This window comes from Cyanistes caeruleus, chromosome 12, assembly GCF_971803275.1.
Source record: "Cyanistes caeruleus chromosome 12, bCyaCae1.hap1.1, whole genome shotgun sequence".
In the NCBI taxonomy this organism is placed as follows: domain Eukaryota; kingdom Metazoa; phylum Chordata; class Aves; order Passeriformes; family Paridae; genus Cyanistes; species Cyanistes caeruleus.
The window spans coordinates 1,607,959-1,628,919 of NC_141712.1; the positions used below are offsets into that span (position 1 = coordinate 1,607,959).

The 20,961-nt window shown below is 42.1% G+C and overlaps 1 protein-coding gene and 1 long non-coding RNA gene across 5 annotated transcripts in view; one reads left to right on the plus strand and one right to left on the minus strand.

Annotated features, from left to right (window-relative positions):
* BEAN1 (brain expressed associated with NEDD4 1) overlaps nt 1–20,961 on the plus strand; it is a 56,137-nt gene that overhangs the window by 19,974 nt on the left and 15,202 nt on the right. For all 4 annotated transcript variants that reach the window (XR_015275409.1, XM_086847652.1, XM_086847653.1 and 1 more), the window contains 2 exons: nt 18,059–18,268; nt 20,583–20,724. Coding sequence is in view for 3 of the 4 variants with exons in the window: in XM_086847652.1 (XP_086703778.1) it covers nt 18,059–18,268; nt 20,583–20,724 (352 nt within the window). In the remaining variant the exon portion in view is untranslated. The remainder of the gene's footprint in view (nt 1–18,058; nt 18,269–20,582; nt 20,725–20,961) is intronic.
* Nucleotides 879–8,823, minus strand: LOC147650783 (uncharacterized). Its single transcript, XR_015275412.1, has 2 exons — nt 8,701–8,823; nt 879–5,310 (listed from the first exon to the last, which is right to left on the minus strand). It is a non-coding gene; the product is annotated as an uncharacterized LOC147650783 (long non-coding RNA).

Here is a 20,961-nt window from a genome sequence, read left to right on the forward strand (position 1 = left end):
TGTGACCTTTGCTCAAGGGTTAGCCACACATTTCTCAGAAAATACTCTTGGAAAAGTGGGGCTGACCTGTAGCACTTAAGATGTTCTTGCCTTCATTTCTCCTTTGTCTCTTCCTCCACCACTCATTTAGCATGAAGCTAAAGCTCACGAAGATTGGAGCTATCTTTTGAGATAGCTTTTTGAGCTATCTAAGTTTACCTGTCTCCTTTTTTTTTAGGCTGTATTTTCTATCTAGAGACTTGATAGTAAAAGGCCTTAAAATCTTAGAAAATTCGGGGACTTAGAAAGAAAGTTAGGTTTGGAAAGCCCTGGGAAAAGCAGGCCCTGGAAACATTAGGCCTTGTGCTTGCTAAAGACCAGGTCAAGCTACACCTGTGTAATCAGTAGATGATAAATGATGCAATTGTTAGATGTGATTAGATATAATTATTGTTTAGAGAACATGGGGAACCATGTTAGGGGGCTGAGGGGGGGAATCACGAGAAATCCATGCTTGGGTAAAATCAATGCATACAATAGAACAATGTAAGTTTAATAATTTATATGTAAGTTATATAATGATAGAGTATAAAATATGTTCAACTCGAAACACAAGTCGGGTCAGATTTGGGTCTGCGTACCCCTGACACCCAGCTCTTTAAATAAAGCACCTTCATATAACCATTCGTGGTTATGTGTGTTCCTGAACGCTAACAACTTTACTGAAACCATGAGAAAGTAGATTGAAAGGGTAAAATTCTGCTTCAGGTTTAAACATACATTTTCATGGGAAGTAAAGAATTCACTCCACTGAAGCCAAAGAGAATCACAACCTGTGTGATCATTGCTCCCACTCCCAAGGGTTACATGAGTGGAGGCTTTCATCTCAAACAAATTCCTTTTTATGGAACTTGACACTTCTCATTTTATTAGTAGAGTAATTAAACAGTGCACCAAAGCTTAAAATGATTCTGTCATGAAGATTTTACTTAAAGCTTACATTAACAGGAGGTTTCTGTTTGTTCCAAGAGTGGCATCTCCAAAGTTAAGCCCCCAGATTGCCTCTCTGGGCAGCACCTCAGGTCTTGGGGATTAACAACCTCCATCCTCCATCTCTCCCAGCAGCTTCATAGATAGTCATCTATATAATCCTGCCCATGGAAATCCTCTCCAGGTAATCCTGCCTGGAGTCCACCAGGATGGTGGAACAGAATCAATAAACAGAACAGGAGACTGTTGAGGAAAACATGTTTGAACACTGTCCAGACTTGGGTTTTGGACAGTTCTTGTCCAAAAAGCTGATTTCAAGAGAGGCATGGTACTCTTATTTAAACATTTACTGCATAAACATAGCAGAACTTGAAATACTAAATATTGAAAACATTACATGTTAACCTAATGACTGCATTCTTTGTTTCCATTTATTTGATTGCATGCCCTTGTAGAGCTGGTCCATATGAAGAGAAGGAATTTGCAATTTCACAGTTCTCTTGTAAGTTTGTACCCAGACTTCTCCAAGTCTTTGCCAGCAGCTCCAGGGAAGGCACACAGACCTTCTCCAGATTGTCAGAGACAGGCAGGTGGTCAGGAGGGGCATTTCAGAGAGGTTTAACCCCTGCAGGTGCATCCAGGCTCTTCTTACTGCCCAAATGCGAGAGCAAGAAATTCCTGAAACAAGTTCCAAAAGCAGGGGAATATTTGCTCTTTATGTGTGGGATTCTGTCACACACAACTGAAAGAGATGGGAAAACTTAGTTTTAAGGAAGCACTGAAGGATACACAAATGGAAGGGTTATCAGAGGCACTGACAGGAAAGAATCCAAACTCAAGAGGCCCAGACTGCCCCGTGCCTGCCAATTTCCTTCTGAGAAGTCATTTCAGCTTCCTTTAACTTCACTTCTTCACTCAGCAAATAAATGTAACTGTACTTGTCAGCTTGGCAAATTGCTGCATCATTACCCTAGCACTTCAATGAAGCAAAAAAATTATATTCCTTATATTCAGGAATACCTTTATTATATAATCTTCTCTATAAGGAAAAACACTCAAACATCCCCAAGAAAAATATAAAGGGATGAGAGCAAATTAAAAACTACCCAATCAGCATCCAGTTTGGGGGCAACTTCATAAACCAGTTCTTATAAACATGCTGACTGATTCAGGCTTCCTAAGGTACCAGGCTGTTTGTTGTACTGGTAGTTTAGCAGTCTGTGTCGGGCAGTTAAGCTCTGAATTCACTGCTACTAGTAACTCTTATTTCTTCTTCACTTGCATGGTCACAGGCTGTGACCCCCACACAGATTGAAGTTCTTTGGAGCATTCACAAGATTTATCAGTGTTTAGTAGGAGAATGCTGTGGAAATCACCATCTACTGTTTCCCTGCCACAACAAAATGCAGCCTGTTGCCTACAAAAATCCTGCTGCTGGGCTGGTTATAAATTTCATTAATTACCTTAGACTGGATTATCAACACTAATGACAACAAAATCCTCTTCTTTTACAACTTCTATTTATCCCTTCTAAGGATTCATTTGGAAGACTGCTTCTTCCAGTAGTTATGTTTATTCAGCATATTCTTCTTTTATTTGCTGGCATTGGGTTTTATTTAATGAGTATTTTACTGTCTGCTGAGGGTCACTATTTGTTGCCTGATACAGAAAATCTCCCTGACACACTACCAATTTCAGTAAGCAGAAATGAACAAAGAACAGAATTTCATTAGCCCTCGAGTTACTGTTAATTAGAGCAGAACTTTTATCTGGTTTTGCATCTCTAATTTGACAGCTTATCTTTTTAGAGGTTAAAAGGAATAGAGGGCTTAGGAAATAACTACTGAGCACAGAGTTCTGGCCCACAGGAGACAAGAGAGACAAACCTGCAGGGCTGTGGGCCCTTTGCCTGCCCCTGCAAACACTGACAGTGGCTGATGGAAACCAGGAGCCTTAACACAGGAGGAGGAGCAGGAACAAGCAAAGATTGCAGTGCCAGCTCCTCCTGAAATGGGACTGGCATCGTGATGATGACTCCCCTTGTCTCAGGAACTTAGAAAATGCTCAGTTCTGCTAAATATAGCCATTTTCAAGATAGATATAATGACAGCAAATTATCTAACAGGGTATAAAGAATGACCAGTTCTGTTTCATAGTGAGAAATGATCAGTAGCATTGTTATCTTTTGAAATATATTAACATATTCCTGTAAATGGCTGCCCTCTGTCAGGAGAGAAGACAAGGTTTGAAAGTTTCTACAAAGCAGCCTCTAAAGGCTGCTCCATAAACCCACAAACACAGCCAAGAAACTGTTCTTGTTAAAGGAGTTACCTTGCTATGCCTTTCCCTTCATCTGTTACATGAATCTATGAATTTCAGCAAAAGCACTTTCAAACGTTCTGGTAATTTTGATTTTTAACACTTCTATAATACAAACTTTGAAAACAAGACAAGCCCAGCAGCAAGGCAAAACCCTCTCCCACAGTCTAAAGGCGTGGAACAGTGACAGTTTTAGAACATGAATCTCAATGCCTCCTGAATTGGAAAATTATGGAGGAATAAAATCAAGGATGCATCTACAGAATAAAAACTATGCACATAAGAACCTTCCTGAACTGAGGCCCAGTTTCAATATCTTTATAAAAAATAGCAGACTACGGTTTTTAGCACATTATCTTTACTAAATATGAGTTAGTGGAAAACACTATATGCTACAGAATTGAGAATAAGATGAAAAATATAGGGTGAACAGAGTGAATAGAAAACAGGCAGCAGGGCCAGGGGGCAAAACACCTTCTTGAAATCCTAAATTCAAATCTGCCTTGAGTCATAACTGAAATAACGCGTCTGTTTTCATCTAAGTGGCTTCCAGAAGAGGTTGGTTCCTATCATTGCATTGCAAAAGAAGTGTTTGTAGCTGCTAGGCTTTGTTCCTCAGAGGGGAGTGACAAATAAATGCATATTACATATAAATACATAAACAGGGCAGGAGAAAAGTAAACGGAGTGGTAGACAAGAAAATATTCTGATGTCTTTCCTTAAGCATTGCTGGTGAGAATCCCATTAACAAGAGCAACTCGCTCTCAACTGTAAATGATGTTTATAAATGCAAGAAACCCTGAGTACGCCCTCTCTGGGGAGGGAAGTGGAAGTTACTGCCTCAATCCTTGTGTGTGGGATAGCCAGGGAAATGCACAAAGCAGGAAAATGGGAAAGGAAGACCAAAGAGTTGGGGATCTAACTCAGATAATGCTCCTGGCACTGATTCCTTCCCCTCCTTTGTAACACACACTTCTTGTGAGTTAGACTGCAAAAGAGTCTGGGAATTAAGCATTCTTTCAGTGCAGCTACAGGGATAATAACAAATTTCTTTTCCATGGATTCAGTTGTCTGGCCCCAGGAGTTCTGGATTAATCTGAATTCCAATTTGGAGTTGGAGCACTTGGTGCCTGTACGGAGCTCTGCCACCCCATCATGGGGATGTGTTTGTGCCTCTGGTCCAGAAAAAGGCCTGGGACCTGCCCACGCATGCTCCAGGAGCCAGATCCAGGTGCTGATCCTGCTTCCAGAGTATAATGGCTTTGGGAAAGGCTTCTGATGCCACCCTGGCCACGAAGGGCTGTGGAGGCAGAACTCAGGGAATGGAGCTTGGCGGGATGCAGGCGCGGCTGAGGCTGGCACCGCTCCCTGTGTGACTCCACGTCTGCCACCAGGAACAAACAGAGCCATTCTGGGGATTCTCCAGCAAAGAGAAATGTCAGAACTGACACAATGTTTGCAGTAATAAGCTGTGTTGGCAAAATTCTTGTAGATGTCACCCGAATGTAAATGAACCCCGGTGACTCAGGGAAGCAATCTCCCGAAGAAAGAGACAGAATTTATTTGCATTCAGCACTGGATTACAAATCTCACTGTTCTCTCTCTTCCTCTCAGACTGAAACTGCTGGCTCAGTGTCAGCAGTGCAGGCATGCATTTGTCCTTCTTGTTTTATAACTCCTTTAATACCCAGAGGATAAAGTGTGGATCCCTGAGCTTCTCAGGAGGCTCTTTTGCACTCACACTTTGCTGAAGGACTCCTGGTTCTCTTTATACAGCAGAAACACGTGGAAGTGATTCATTGGTGCAGAAACACAGACATCAGTCGGTGAAAATATAAGACAGATTAATGACTTCAATAAAATACAGAGAGGTCAATCCACAAGCTTCTGTTGGGTTTTAAAAGTTTTCTTGCTCTAAATACCACACTGGAGACAGTAGGCAGCAGGGCTTTGCAAAGTTCTACAGAACCCCCATTCTGGAAATATTCTGTGGAACATAAGCTGATAAGAAGGTCAGTTCACCTGAAAAAAATGCATGAATGAGACACTGCATTGCATAATGCAACATCTTCATTTTTGTTTCCCAGAGAAAAGAGATATCAGAATAAAAACAAAATGCCCAAAGATAGTACAGGAATGTAATTCACATTTCTGACTTTTTAAGGAATATAAAGAAAAATATGAAAAATCTAACAGACATAAATGTCATATTTAAGCATATCAAAGAATATCAAATATCATATTTAAGCATATCAAAGAATAAGCAGTACAGTAACCCCCACTGCAGAATAGATTAAGGCATCAAAAAAAGAAAAGTGAAAACTTTTCTTGGAAACAGAGCTGTTTCCATAGCAAGTCTCTTTATTCCCACTTTCTATCTTCACATAAGCCATGTAATATTCATTCAAAGTAATTGCTCAGCTGAAGGAAACAGTGTGCTGGTAATTCATCCCTCATCTCAGGTCACAGCAAGTGCAGGAAGAATGTGCAGAAATAGGATGTGACTGAACAGAAAGCATGACAGAGATCATGTGCCACAGAAAGAGCCACTGGGGTTTAAATTGAACCACAAGGGGGAATCCAGGGAAAGGCAGAGTTGTCACCAGCCAAAAGGACAATCCCTCAAATGCCTCCAGTCAGAGCCCCACTGACACAAGTGTGGGTGTCATTCGTGGTGCCACCAGTGCCACTGTCCCTGCAGCCCTGGCAGCACCTGCACAGCAGCCTGGCCCCACCACTGCATCCTAACAGAGGCCAGCACGGGATTTCAGGAGTGAAGCCAAAAACGTCTCCATGTGCTCAAATCCTGCACATTTAGGTTATTGTTTGGTGCTGGAGCACCTGCCTTATGAGCTAAACATTCTCATGGATCCAGTGTGGACTGGTGCTGGGCTGCTCCTGGGCACTGCTTCCCTTCCTTCTGAAAACGCAGAGAGCACTTGGATTCCGAGTTCCTGGTAAATCCTCTGTTCTACTGAGACAGAAAAAGCTCTGTTGGCTCTGCAGGTGATAAATTCCTTCAGTGTAGTCCAGCAAGGGTCACCTCCTCCTGCTGTGTGGGAGCTGCTGAACAGGGGAGCTGACACAATCAAAATAAACCCACAGATTTTTCTCCTGGAACCCAGCAAAAGCCATTTGAGTGGTTATACAGGAAACCACAGAGCTCTGCTCCATGTTCCTTAGGAAAAGAGGCACCTGCAGCCCCAGAGCTCTGTGGGGACATCTCTGCTCCCAGCACACTCCTCCAGGATGTTTTGTGCTGGCAGAGGGAAGGGCTGGGCCAGCAGCCCCCTCCCTCTCCCATAGGAAAACTGGCATCCAACAAATGAAATAAACCAGGCCTTAAAGTCAGCATCTCTCCTACCACCTTAGGGAAACTTGAAAATCCTGCTGCATTCTGCTAAGTCACAGTGGAAAAAACCCTTCATTTTATCAGTAGAAATTGCCAACAAGAATTAGAAGAGCTCTTCATTAATGGTAAAATCAGGCCAATAACAGGCAAACTGATTTTGTATTAATCTTGATTTGAGATCATAGCAGAGCAACTATTTGTGATAATATAGTTCTATACACATTTGTAGGAGACAAGATAGATTTGATGTGCTCATATTGAATTATCTTGAGTCAGAACCCAAAGGACAGTGTTTATAGAGTAAATAAAACCTTGAAATTAGATTTCTCTGCTTAAGGTTGCTTTTAAAGTTTAGGGGGAAAAACACTACTAAAACAATGAACAAAAACAATGTACATGGTTCTCTTTGCAGAGCTTTTGGGTAATCTAACACTGATAAAGGGCAACATGGGGAATAAACACCCACCTTGCTGGGCTGTCTCCAGCCTCTCTCCAGGCAGGGTTTATCTCCAAGGGACAGAGCAGGGGAGCAGGAGCACTGAGTTTCCTTCCTGAACCACAGAGCTCACCAAACACCCTCAGCACTCCCTGAATCACCAAGGCTGCCCACTCCTTCTCTAGGCTGCAGGCTCAGGTATTGTTAGCTCATATTTTTGCAACCGGGCATGTGTTTGTATCCTCAGCCCTGCCTTCCTTGGCTCAGCCCAAAAACTCTGGGGTTTCAGGAAACTCTGCAGCAGCTGCTACCTAGAAAAATCTGTGATCTCATTCACAGAAGGACTTAACAGGATAGTATTAACAAATGACACAGTGCATATGAATCCATCAATTATTGTAATAATCCAAACAACAGGGTTTTTCTTGTCTCACGTGCTGTCAGCACAAGGGACATCACTGTGAAGTCCCACTCCAGGTGCTACTCAGAACAAACTGCAGCAGGTCAGCATGCACTGGCTGAACATTCTACAGCTCTAACATAGCCCCATAAAACACAGTGATCACCCTTGTTAACATTTCTAGCACATTTCTCCAATTAATACCAATGCAGGAGCCATCCAGAAGGCAGGAGGAGTTCAAACAGGATTTTGTTGTTGTTTGTACCTTCCTTGGCCAAGCATTGCAGTCTGTCCTTCATCTGCAGCAGCTAAAAGAGGCTTAAAACAAACCAACACAAATAGAAACCAAAATCATATACAAACAACCAAAAACTGAGGCAGAGGAGCCATCAAACTGATTTGTCAGTCAGTGATGGAGTAATCACTGACTCCAAATCACATTTCCAGCTTGCAGCAGAAGGCAGGCGCCTCCCTTCCCCAGGTCAGGAACCACATCTCTGTAGCACCTTTTAAAGACATCACCACCACCCTCACTGGGACCCCTCAAAAGACCCTTGTGATGCACAAGTCAAGAATGAGGAGTTGAAGGAGCTGTTTGGTACATGCAAAGATTTGAAGCCTTTTCCATTCTCATGGTTTTCCTCAAGCTTCAGGACAGTAGGCACTTTGGATTTTTTAAAAGACATAACAAACAATCCAAAAAGGATCCACTTCCCATTGCCATTCTAACAGGGCATTTTTCCAGTACAATTATATTTAGGATATATTGTGAAGTTCATGGGTTTACAACTTCGAAGGAGCAGGTGAAGAGTTACTTCTCAGACATAACTCAGATTTAAACATTGCTTTTAGGCAACAGGTCATCCTAAATTCACACCTCCATAGCAGATCCACACTGACTGTCAACTTTTTAATAATTAATGAGGCTCATCTCAGTTGTTTCACTATTTCACTTTCCAGCTATGATACCCACAAGAGCACTATCAAAGCTGTCACCCTGACATAGTGCTCTAGAAACCCTGGAGCACCATTTCCCCCCTTTTATTCCTTTCAGTGCTCCATCACTTCCATGAACAAGCCTTTTTCAGAACAGCACTCACTTTTCTGCAGCTCACACACCTGTGTGTCTACAGTGTAATATAAAATAGGAACTATTTTCATGCTGTCAGTTTCTTCACAAAAAAATCCTCTCTGTCTACTAATGCAAAGAATAGAAAATTTCACCTTGTTTTTAATCTGAATGTCTCTTAATCTGATTGGTCATGCACCAGGAACTGAAGAGGTTCATCCATTCCCACCAGAACTGAAGAGCAGTGTATCCAGCAACTCTGAGTCCCCCTAAGAGCTGGAGAATACAATTTATGAATCTAATTTTATCAATCTCCTGATGCAAACTCTTTAGATTGCCCTCACATTGAAGGACATTCTGATTCTCCTGTAATGCAAGATTGCCTTCAGGTAGGGAAGAAGAATGTTTAGGTAATTTGGATAGAACTCCTTAAGTGGCCACACCATGTGGGTCCTCTCAGCCTCATTAAGCACCTAACAAGGTAACCCTGATCTGCAGCACAGAGTTAAAATGAATAATTAAGGTGGGTGAGAGGAAACTGAAGAAGGGATTCCAGTTTTTTGTTGTTATTTTTTTTCAGATTTGTTAATCCACAGTATATCAGTCCTTGATGTTAGCAAGCATGTGGATTAAAATCTCTTTGCAATCACGTGTGATCAGGACAACAGGGACAGAAATCATTTCCTTTTCTATTACAAAGTTGTTTCTTTGTCTGTGTGTCTACTCATGCACTTGAAAGGGGATAGAAGATTACATCAGCCTAGATACCAGCCTCTCTACCAAGAATTCCAGAGCTTTCTTCCAAAATTTTCCTATTTTTTTTCCTGTGGGTAAATGGGAACAATTTAACAAACACATTTCCACTGTGGGTATTAATAGAAAGCAGCAATAGTTAGTGACCTTTAACACAGACTGAACTTCAAGAAGGTGGGAGCTGGATGGTATCCCTGGATATTTCCAGGCAGTATCCCTACAAGAGCTTTTATATAGATAGTTTTATTAGAACCACCCCTGCTGGGCACACTTATTTTCTGGGACTGAACTATTTTCTGGTCTCTTTTGTTCAAAAGGCCACAAAACCCAGCCAGCCTTAAACCCAGCCAGTGTTCCAGATTAAGGCATTGTCCAGGGTCTGAGGACATCAGAGGATCTGAGGACATCACAGGGGATCTCACCTATGTGCAGCACCATTCATTACAAAGGGATTTATAAATCCTTTGGAGTCAAAATTTAATCAGTTTTCCCATAATGTATAATTATTTGAGTATAATCTCCAGAACAGTGGGCTCACAGAAAGAGGCCAAGTTCTTGCTCCAGCCTGACTCTGCATCCCTCAGTTATGACTCTCTCTCAGTCTCACTGGGTGGCAGCACAGAACAATGCACACTGCAATTCCTGTTCCTTTAGAAATACTCCCTTGTTTAAATCATCTTTGAACACAATAAACAGTTTCCTTGTAAGAACAGTTTGGAATACCTACAGCCTAGACTGTCAAGTGCCTGGAGAGGAAATGGTGCAGCAAGCACAGCTGATTCTCGGGGTATCTGTAAACCTCAGTCTTTCTCTGATGCTTCTCCCTGGGGACAGCTCAGAGCCCTTTGGACTTCCCAGCACACGCAGAGCTGGTTCAGATGTTTATGGTAACTCTGCTGAAACAGGCCTTGAGGTGGGAACTGCATTTTCTATTTTAAATATTCACATGTACACACTGCAGTTTATATTGAAGGTGAATAAATGTCCTTTCCTAAAGGCTGCCCTTGGCTTAGGGGGAGTTTTTTAGGTGGTTTTGAAGTATTTCCCCTGCTACCTCAAATGAAAAGCAAATTACATTATTTAGAGCAAGGAACTGTGTGGAGCCTGTAAGAGGAGCTCTGTGTGCAAGGCAGCAGAATGTTCTGCTGTCCCAGGAATAACCCCACAGCCTGGCAGCTTTCCCTGCCAGCTTTCCCAGCCCTTCAGGGTGAGTCTCCTCTGCTCTGGCAGCCGGCTCAGCCCTGCTGGACACACACAGGGCACAGTGCATGGTGTCATCAGCCATCCCCAGACACTGCAGGGATTCAGGGAATGCTCCTTGTGTGTGGCCAGCCCTGCACTCCCAGTGACCAATCCTTTCACCAAATGGCTGTTCTACAGAACCAATAGGAACTTCCCCCCCAGGTTTTTGAATAGCAATGTTTGAATGTTTAATTTTCACAGATCTTTCAGTGTCCTTGTATTCCAGTGGCTCCTTTAGCAACAAAGAACCCAGGTGATTAAAACTGTCTCCAGAATCAATATCTGACTTGCCATTATTGACATCCCTGCATCTGTCTAAGCAGACATCCTGGTCCTGTTCAGATGAAATCTGAAGGTATTAAATAATTTTTTAATGGTATGAGAAAACCCCTTGATTTATGCAGGCAGATACTGCTCGGGTTTTCACAGATACAAATGATGATGTAAGTCACACTAGAGGCTTTGTGTGCTCTGCAATGTCATCACCATAACTCATGTGGGAGTGCAGAACACCACTGTAAACCATTTTAATTATATTTAAAAATTCATGTCACCTTGAAAGAAATGCTGAGATAGTTCACATGTGATATCACCTCCTGAAGGAAGATCTTGGGATCCCAGCATTTGTTAACAGGTTTTTATCTCAGCACCCCATTCCTTACACAACTCTCTGGATCAGTATTTCAGTCATCATTATTTTCTAAGCAGTAAAAATCAGTCATTTCTCTATGTGCTTTTTCAGTAGATCACTCCTACTGAAGACTGGCAAGGGAGCTGGAAAAAGAAATAGGACTGATTTTGATAAGAAAAGCCCTAAATAAGAAGCAGCACAAGGGCACAAGCACTGTAGGAGGAGTGCTGGGGATGTGTATAGAAGGTGGATCTGGTTCCTAAGCTCAGTTCAGCCTCAGCATCTGGTTGCAGGTGGATCTTCATTATAGAGCTCTGAGCCCTGTGAGCAGGGTAAGGATTGCTAAAGATGGTGACTGATAGGGCCAGAGGAACAATTCATTGGAACATCAGGAAAATACAAAACTCCATCATTTAAAAAGTCATAAATATGAGGCAGTTTAATAGTGATCAGAAGTGGAGAACTGATTTGGAGATTCATAAATGCATACAGTGCATAACTCAGGTGCTTACCAGTTGTGATTATCTGAGCTGGCAAGAATTTCATCACACTTCCCATTGTCTCTGTAGAGGTTGAGAGAAAAATCTGTAAGGAAAGGAACTTCTTTGTGGAAGGGTTTGGATTTTTGGTTTGGAGTTGTTTTTTTGTTGCCCCAAACATTATGTTTCCTGCATGGGCTCCATGTCCCATGAGCTGCCACCTGCCCTTTGTAGGTTACAGACAGAGCTCATCCTCCTAAAGACAAGACATGAGACATCCAGATCACAGTTCAAGCAGACTGCTAAGGTAAAAGATAAAATAATTTGCCTATTATGTTTTTTCAAACCTTAAGAAATATTAGTATATTGCAACTTTTTTTTTCCAAAGTTTTATATGATAAAATTGTGTGCCAAAAAAAACAGAGTTTCTCACAATAAAATCCAAAAAATTGTAGGGTTTGCCCTGTTCAAGTCACTACCAAGCTAGGTTGGATCTGAGCTTATGAAGGTAACTGTAGTTTAATGGATAAAAGAGAATTCTCATCTTACTTATTTCCAAGCCCTAATGCAGAGTTTCTGAAAAAAATAATAGCTTTGGGTCCTGCTTATAAAACTGTATTAGTTCCAAGTTGTTTGAATATGAAAAAATAGAGGGAAAATATTCCTTGTCCATCAGAAAGTGTGTTGTTATACTTGCAGAGTGATTTATTTCCCTGCAGTGGTATTTATCCTGTTGATAAAAGAGACCATGGATCTGAAAATTTGAAGATATTTCCTGTTAATTTGAAACAGCACCTATACAAGCTGCTGTGACATCAACATAATACCCTAAAGCCACAGCAGCTGAAAAGATTTATTTCCTGAGCCCTTCTGCAGCCACATTCTCTTTGCTTCTGACATTCTCAATTTGCAGGCTGCTGGAGATCCAATCTTCCTCATTCTGGCTCTATAATAAGGATGTCAATGCAAGAAGAGAGAAAGTCATTATCTGATAGGCAGCAGACAGGATGAAAAGGCAGAGTTTGCTGTCTTGGGGGAAAGGCCACCCTCTCTGCCTTGGAGGAGCTCCTCAAGGTCATGGGCAGCTTTTGTACCTGGCAGGATGTCCCACATTCCCCTCAGCTCTGGGCATCAGATAAAACTGAGCCATCCCAGCACACAGTCTCAGGTCTGAATAAGGTTCTCATTTTTAACTATTAATCAGTGAAAAATCTTAATCTGATTAAAACATATATATGCAGTAAAAAAGTACAAAGAGACTGAACTGCAGAGAGCTGCAGAGAAACTGACTCTGAATTCACAGGTTAATGGCATTCATGTAAAATGCTGAGGTTTCTCCCACAGCAGCAATGAACAGGAAAGATCAGTTAACCATTTGTATAGAAAGATTTACCTCAAATTTAGAAATAATAATTAATATCATCTGTTTTGGGAACTGGTCAAATGTCATTGGTGCAGCAACTGACAGGAAAAATGTATTTATTCATTGATTTCATCAAATAACTTCTAAGTGTCAATTCCAGAAGATAAGAAGAGATAAAGGCTTGGAGCACTCCCTACAGAGTAATTATTGAACATCCATTGTAGCTCAAGAGGCAGTTTAATTTTCTGTGTGGAAAGCAGAAAAGCCTAAAGAACAGGAGAACTGTGTTTGAGGGAACCAAACATGCTCCTGGGCCTCCTAAACTGCAAATTCCTCTTCCCATACTATTTGCATGGCTGTTGTAAAACTGCTTTATAGAGAGGGCATTTCCCAGACTGTTCTGGTCATCCACTCATTTCTCAACTTCTCTACAAGAGAATAAGAAAAATGCTAAAGGACAAATAACCTGCCCTGTTCTGAGCACCCTCACTCTTTCTTTAGTCCCATAAGCAGATGACACCCTGGTATTTATCAAGCCTAAGTGAAGTTTCAGCCTTCTTCAGGATCCAATGGAATAGCTTTGAATCCAACAGAGACAATTTGAAGGTTCAGCTCCTGTGAGCCCTTGTATTCAGTGCTGGAGTGCATCCCTCTGCCCCTGGCTGCAGGGATGCTCCTGTGATCCAAACCCTTTCCCTTCTTGTTTCTGTGCTGCACCTCCCTTCCTCCTTTCCTGTGCCACAGAAACAAGCAGTGCAATTTCTACCGATTTCCAGAGATTTATTTCCCAGGGCAGCAGTAAGGGCAGGGTCCAACTGGTCACTCTTGGCCAGACTAAACCATCTTGAAGCAGGAACTGTTCATAAAGGCAGAATCAACAAAATCTTGGATCACTGCACTGATTTTGTGTATATGGGTACTCCCAGCTCCTTCCTGACATCTGTCACTCACCTTCCTGGATAAAGAGACTGCATATCCAAGGGACTAAGAAAGTAAGGATATCAGAAATGTGCTTTAAATGGGTTTGGTGCTTGAGATGCTTTGCTGCAATTCTTTGAAGGCCGAAGGATTACAAAGGGTGCTCTGCACCATCCTAAACTGACCCCACTACTCCTTCCCTGTCCTGCACCCTGTGTTACTGCAGTGCATTTAAGGGTGCTGGGAGGTGCTGGATCACCATCCCAAACAGATTCACTGACCCAGGGGGTGCAAGGAATACTCCTGTTCTGTCCATGTGCTTCAGCTCTAGTTCAGGGAGTCAGCACCAAGCCCACCCTGCCCTGAGGAAGGAGAATCCCAGGCTGGCAGGGATGAAGAGGTGGACAATTCTAGACACGAAATCTTTCCAGAACACATCAGCACTCCTTCAGGAGCTGGTCATGACCTTTCAGCCTGAGAAACAAAACCACTCCATGTCTCATCATCTCCACCAGTCATAGCATGAATTATCATCTATATTAAGATGATACATTGGAAACCAGGGAAAGAGTTTTGGTTATCTTAGCAGGATCCAGCTCTAAAATCATCTCAAAGCTCATCAATTCCAGAGGCCGTTGCAGCCTCACTAGAGCTGATGTGCCTTCAGGACAAAAGGAAACAGAACAAGACCCCAGCACCACCAAACTCAACTCAGTGTGGAGAGGAGACTCATTTATGTGCAGGTGCTTCCAGTCTCTCTCATCTGAGGTACAAGCAGGTGAAAGGCACTGAGGAAGAGAGAAGCCAATAAAGGGCTGAATGTTGGGAGAGCCAAGCTCCCAGGACATTTCACCCTGCCAGGACCTGACCCAGCTGAAACTTCCCCATCACCAAGTTAGAAAGGGGCAACCATCCCTTCAAAGACAGGTTAGCAGGAGTGAGGAAGAACAATATGCACCCAAAAACTTGGGCTGTTCCATACCTCCTTCAGTTACTTTCCAACTGGTCTGTTGAGATGCAGGAGCACTGAGTAAAATAATATATTGTGATATTTAAGGGGTTCTTCAAAATGCTAATTTATTGTCTGACACAGAATGGACAGTCCAGGCAATCTTGCCCTGGTGCTCACTCTGAAGTCAGTATTCTGTCAGCCCTGTGCCAGTTGTGCAGATTCTTGTTATTTACACAGCTCCCATCGTGGATAAAAGCCGTGCTGTGTACATCCAACGTAATTCATACCTAGAGCATTAGATAAAATATATTCATATTTATGTATGTATTGTTTATAATTTGCAGTTTCATGGGAAAGGATACAATTTACCTCAAAACAAAAGTGTTAGCACTCTGTTAGTGCTGTTGTATTTGTGGGCTTTACATATATTTGCAGATACTTCTATTCTGAAGGAAAAACCATATTATTTTTTAATGAAGAAATGCAGTTTATCAAAAGATGGTTTTGAATAAGAGGAGAAAATTTATAATGTGTTTTTTTTGCCAGAAGTAATTTAAACATCTCTTTTTTTTCCCCCCAGAAAATTCAAACCCAAAGAAATTATATCAATGCAGCATTCTGCTGTTGTCACAGTAGTAAAGTCTGGAGGATCAGACTCACAATGTCAAACTAAAAATGGTGCCACAGGAGAAGTTGATTAAGTACATTTTGTGTTAGGAGCTGGGCTAAGGGGACTCATTCATTCCTTCTAATAAAAGGAATATTGCACTATAACTTGTCTATATGAGGGAATGGGTTCAGTTCAATTAAAAGCATAAAAAAAACCCCAGAAAGATTCATGCTGGTGAGAAACAATAGATAAAACAGACAAGACTTAGGACAGCCAAGGAAGCCCTGAGAATGTGGTGGAAAAATGAACAAAACCACACCAGCTCAACACCAGTGCAGGAGAGTATTTTCTGTATGAAGTCTCTTGAAGCTGTTAAACTTCTATAAAGCAAAACAGGTCCAAATATCAGTGCTCACTCTGGGTGGCACCACAGGAATCTCCCAAATAGTCAGTGTGGATATTCCAGCTGGCTTCCAGAACTGGGAAAAAAATAAAAGATAAATAACCTTAGCCAGGCCCTTCCTGTTTAGAGGATCATTCTGAATTTGTCCTAATTTTTTAAAGAGCTGAAAACACCGCAGCCTCCTTCCTCCCCACCTGACAGCAATTTATCACCAATTCCATTTCAGTGCTATTTGATATTAAATTGATGACCACAACCCTGACAGTTTGTGGGGCAACCTCACACCCCAGGTTCATGTTCTCATCATTCTGACAACAAAGTTGATTCTTCTTTAACCTTTGCAAGTCAGCCAAAATCACCAATAAATTTCCTGCCACGACTTGCAGATCAGGTGTTAATCCCTGCAGCCAGGATTTAAACTGCCACTCCTGTGATATTTGCATCTCTCAAAGGCAGAATTTGGAAAAATCTGAAGAAACAAGGCCATGGAAAGTGAGTGAGGGTGTGTTGGACACATTACCAACAGAGATAGCTTAAAAATTGTAAAAATGAGAAACGTGATTAAAATTTTGTAAAGTTTTGGGAATTTGAGTTCTAGCACAAGGGCCCTACCCCCCCCAAACATATCCCACACCCAAACCCAAATCCCATATCCCACACCCAAAACTTCTTTGCAATGAGTATTAAGTAGGACACTTGTCCATAACCTTTGATTTAATGCTACAGCATCAGTTTAATTCTCAGAAGATTCAGTCTTGGTTTTTGGCACAAGGTACTTGGTGAAAGCTCAGCACATTTCTTGGCTGGCTGTCCTAAATGCCTATAAAGATCCTCAGCCAACAGTCAAGTGCTTCCAGAAAATGTACAGAAGTCCACTAAGTGCTAATTCCCCTGGGTTTGTGTGAATGTTTCTGGTTGCTTGTCTCAGTCTCAAGCATCAGCCAGTGAGAACATCCACTGGCTTGGAGCCATTGCCTCCTTCCTAAACTTACTGTGACTGCAAATCATCGAGTGGTGTCTCCCAAAGGAAAAGAGCAAACATTGCTGAGAACTCTCTGATAACATCTATCCTTGTAAACAGCACTAAAACATAAACTAAACACTAAAACATAAACTCACTCCACAGAATGCTCAAAAGAGAAAATTTTATTAGCCCTGATTTCAGCAGGAAATAAATTATGGATTTGTTCAAGAGGCACACAGCCAGATATAAAAATATATCCAGGCCAGATTCGACAGCCAAGTTTGGTATATGGCATCTCCAGCAATTTTTTTGCATCAATAAAATTTTGGTTTACTGATGCTGAGTAACTAATGGGAGGTTTTGTTTTAATTTTTGTTTTAATTTGGGGTGAGAGGGTATTCTATCTGCTAAAATCCTGAATCCTTTTCCCCATAATGTCTTCTATTTACCTTCCCTTTATTGGCAATGCAATCCCCCACAAATACATCTCTGGGCAATTAATTCCCATGTATAATCATACTATCAGCTGATTCTCTAAGGAAATATTATTGTTTAACTTTTGATACTGTCTCTGTGGCTTGTCTCAAAAGGATGTTTGACTTGGCAATAAATCACTGAAGTTATTCTCTTTTAAGAACATTTATTATTGACCTCAAAAGTACATTTATCGATTTTTTTATTATTTTTTCACCAGAGTAAAGCAGTTGCAAACAAACAATCCCACTCTGGATGAGTCTCTTCCTGCGCTACAAATCAGTTTCTTGGGATGCTGAGTCTCCTCACAAACCAAAGGAAACTCTGTGCCACAAATGCTCCTTTGGCTCATTCTTGCCCAAAACTTTCTCTGCAAAATGCTGGAACCTTCTTATACCCCTAACAACAGGCAATTCCTCTGTTCCTCTTGGAGCTCACTTTTGGAATTTCCACTTTCCTCCTTGTGCACTTCAGTTCTTTCAGCATCTGTCAGTCCATGGTACAGAGCATCTCGGCAGGAAGAATCCACCAGAGTTGTGGATCACACAGCACCGCTCCAGCAGGATATTCCCAATGAACAGGGGAGCTGTGTTCCCCCTGCAGTCAGTTCCTGCAGCCCCAGGAATCGGTCCAAGAGCTGCCTTTTCCCCAGAGCAGGAGCTGCTGCAGTGTCTGAGGCTCTGTGCAACCCCTGTGACACTTTTCTCTCTCTGTCTCTGCACAGCATTTGCCTCGAACCAGAGCGGCCCGTCCAGCGCCTTCCCCAGCCCCGCGGAGCACGGCGGTGACAGCAGCCTGCTGGTGTCCCCACTGCTGGTGGCAGGGGTGGTCATCGGGCTGGTGCTGTCCCTGTCCTGTGCCACCATCGTGGTGGGCAGCCTGCGCAAGGACAGCCGGCTCGGCCAGCCGCACCTGCCCAGGGAGGCTGCGGACGGTGAGGGAATGAAGGCGGGGAGCGGGGGCAGGGAGCACCCGGCACGGTGTGCAGGGCTGGGAAATGCAGTGAAATAATGGGATAAATTACGGTGTCATGGAATCATCTGTGTGCTGGGAGTGTGTAATGCCATCATCTGTGTGCTGGGACTGTGTCATGGAATCATCTCTGTGCTGGGAGTGTGTCATGGAATCATCTCTGTGCTGGGACTGTGTCATGGAATCATCTCTGTGCTGGGAGTGTGTAATGTCATCATCTCTGTGCTGGGAGTGTGTCATGGAATCATCTCTGTGCTGGGAGTGTGTCATGGAATCATCTCTGTGCTGGGAGTGTGTCATGGAATCATCTCTGTGCTGGGACTGCGTTCCCACTGCACAGCCCATAGAAAATGGTTCACAGAACCCAACCAGCGCAGCCAGCAGCTCCTAAACAGTTTATTTCCCTTGGTATGGGAGAAGATTTATTCTCTGTTGCATCTTCACATCCCCCAACAGCCTTAGCACAGTAATTTCTATTTCTTGGAAAGGCAGAGCCGTTGTCGTTTCAGTCGAGCCTACAACAATCACTGGGCAAATGGTGTTTGTCTGAGTGCAAAAGTGAACACCTGCCTGGAAACAGAACAGGGCACCCAAATATCATTATCTGTCACCACCATTAACAATGTCACTGATGACTTGGGTGTCATTACAATAGTCATCATTGTTAGAGTCAAAAAGGTGCCAATTCCTACCCCCTTAACCAAAATTAAACCCACGAAACAAAACCAACACATGAGAAAAAGCCTTAAAGATAATTTGGGAATATCAAGGAGGCAATTTTAGAGGATGTTTTCAGCCCTTTTGGGCTTTGCTGACAAGAAGCCACTTTGTCAAGGAAATGACAGAAGATTATTTCTGTTTAAGGAAAAAATAAACCAGTTTAAAAAGTCACTGTGTAATTCTTCAGACAGTAAAAATTCAAATGATAAATGGTGGACCATCAAAAACCACGTCCTCTGTGAGCAGGTTCCTCTACCTGCAGTTTGTTATGGGTGCAGTTCTGTGCATATCATTGAGGGTTTTGTTTTTATTTATATAAAAAAGCCAGTAATAGTGAGCCACATAAAAATGCATTGGCATAAATCTTGTTTTCACTGATGTAAATTAAGTATCCATTGGAGTCCACTGAACTTCATTTAGTTATTTGAACCAGGAATTTTTCTGTCTAAACTAAACAAATCTCCTAGGATCAGTTTATCCCCTTGAACCAAGGAATAATTTCTTTTTGGCTTTTGCAGAAATATTTATCCAGATAAGTGAATAACATCTATATTTTGAGAAAAAAGTTTAGTCCAAAGGAATTGAAATGCAAACTCCCATGGCAACCTACAGAGGGAAAATAAAAACAAAATCCAGAAAACTAATGTCTACTATTAATAACATCAATTTTCCTCATTTTCAGCAACTACATTGAGGATTAAGTAGTTCAGCTCAAACTGGAGTTACTGTTTGACCCAATATTTTGGCATGGTAAAATACTGACCATGAAGCTTTAATCACTGTGTTAAATCTACTACTCTGGTAATTTCATCTCTTTGAAAAAGCCTAGAGCCAGGCAAAACCAGAAAGGAAAATTTTCCAACTCCTTGTTAGAAATAACAATGCTATAGAAATGGAAAAGAAAAGCATATTTTGGGAGATATTCAGAAGAATAATCCTAAACTATATTGTGCCACACTACATTACATGGACACACACACACACACATTATCCTCTAACACAGAAAATAGCATTAAACTCTTTATATTTATGGAGCTGGGAAGCTCTTGCATGGAAGCATTAAGAAATCCCTGAAGCAAGCAGCAGGATGATTTTTCCTTGCTCTTTTCCAGATGTTCCCATTTTTGTCAGGGTTTATTGAGAACAGCACTTTCTCAGCAATCAAACACCTGCCCCTCCTTTCACTCCCCTCCCAGAACAAACTTTCCATGGATGCAGCTGCTGGGAAATTCAGTTACCCCACAAACATCTGAAGCTGCGCATGGTAAAACTCACACTCCTTTTCAGCCTTTGAGGCACAAGAAAAGCTTTGGAACTTCCATCTGCCTTGTGGGGCAGCCCTAAAGGTGCAGTCCCTGTGCCACAGTCTGAATCACCACAGTTCATCTACAGGTGGTGTTCATTTACTCCTAAAGAAATAAGAATATCCTGTGAAAACTGATTGTCCCAAAATACCCAGAAAGGGTTTGTTTTCTGATGTATGGCAGTGTCATAAAGAGTGACAGAGAATGCAGCACAGAGGGGAAGAGCAGCCAATATTAATTCTTGTTTTGCAGCTCCAGATGGTTTCTCTCACGGCGGCTCCTCTGCAGAGCTGAGATCCACCTGCAGCGAGGAGTTCCCCCCTGCCTGTGATTTTGACTCCTATCTGGATATACTTTCTCAGGTGCACATCATGTATCCTGATCCACCTCCATGGTAAGCACTTGCCTGAAATTCTCAGGGTTACAGTCCTGCACTGGCAAAGTCCCCCACAAAAATTCAGCTCACACAAACTCTGAATACAGACAGACCTTGTTTAGCTTCAGTGTAAGTTCAAGTTTTCCTTAGCAGAATACATTTTTACTAAATAAAGATGTGGACAGGAATTCTCATTCAGTGACATTCACATTAAAAGTTATCATAGTGATGACATACTAATGAAACACACAAGTA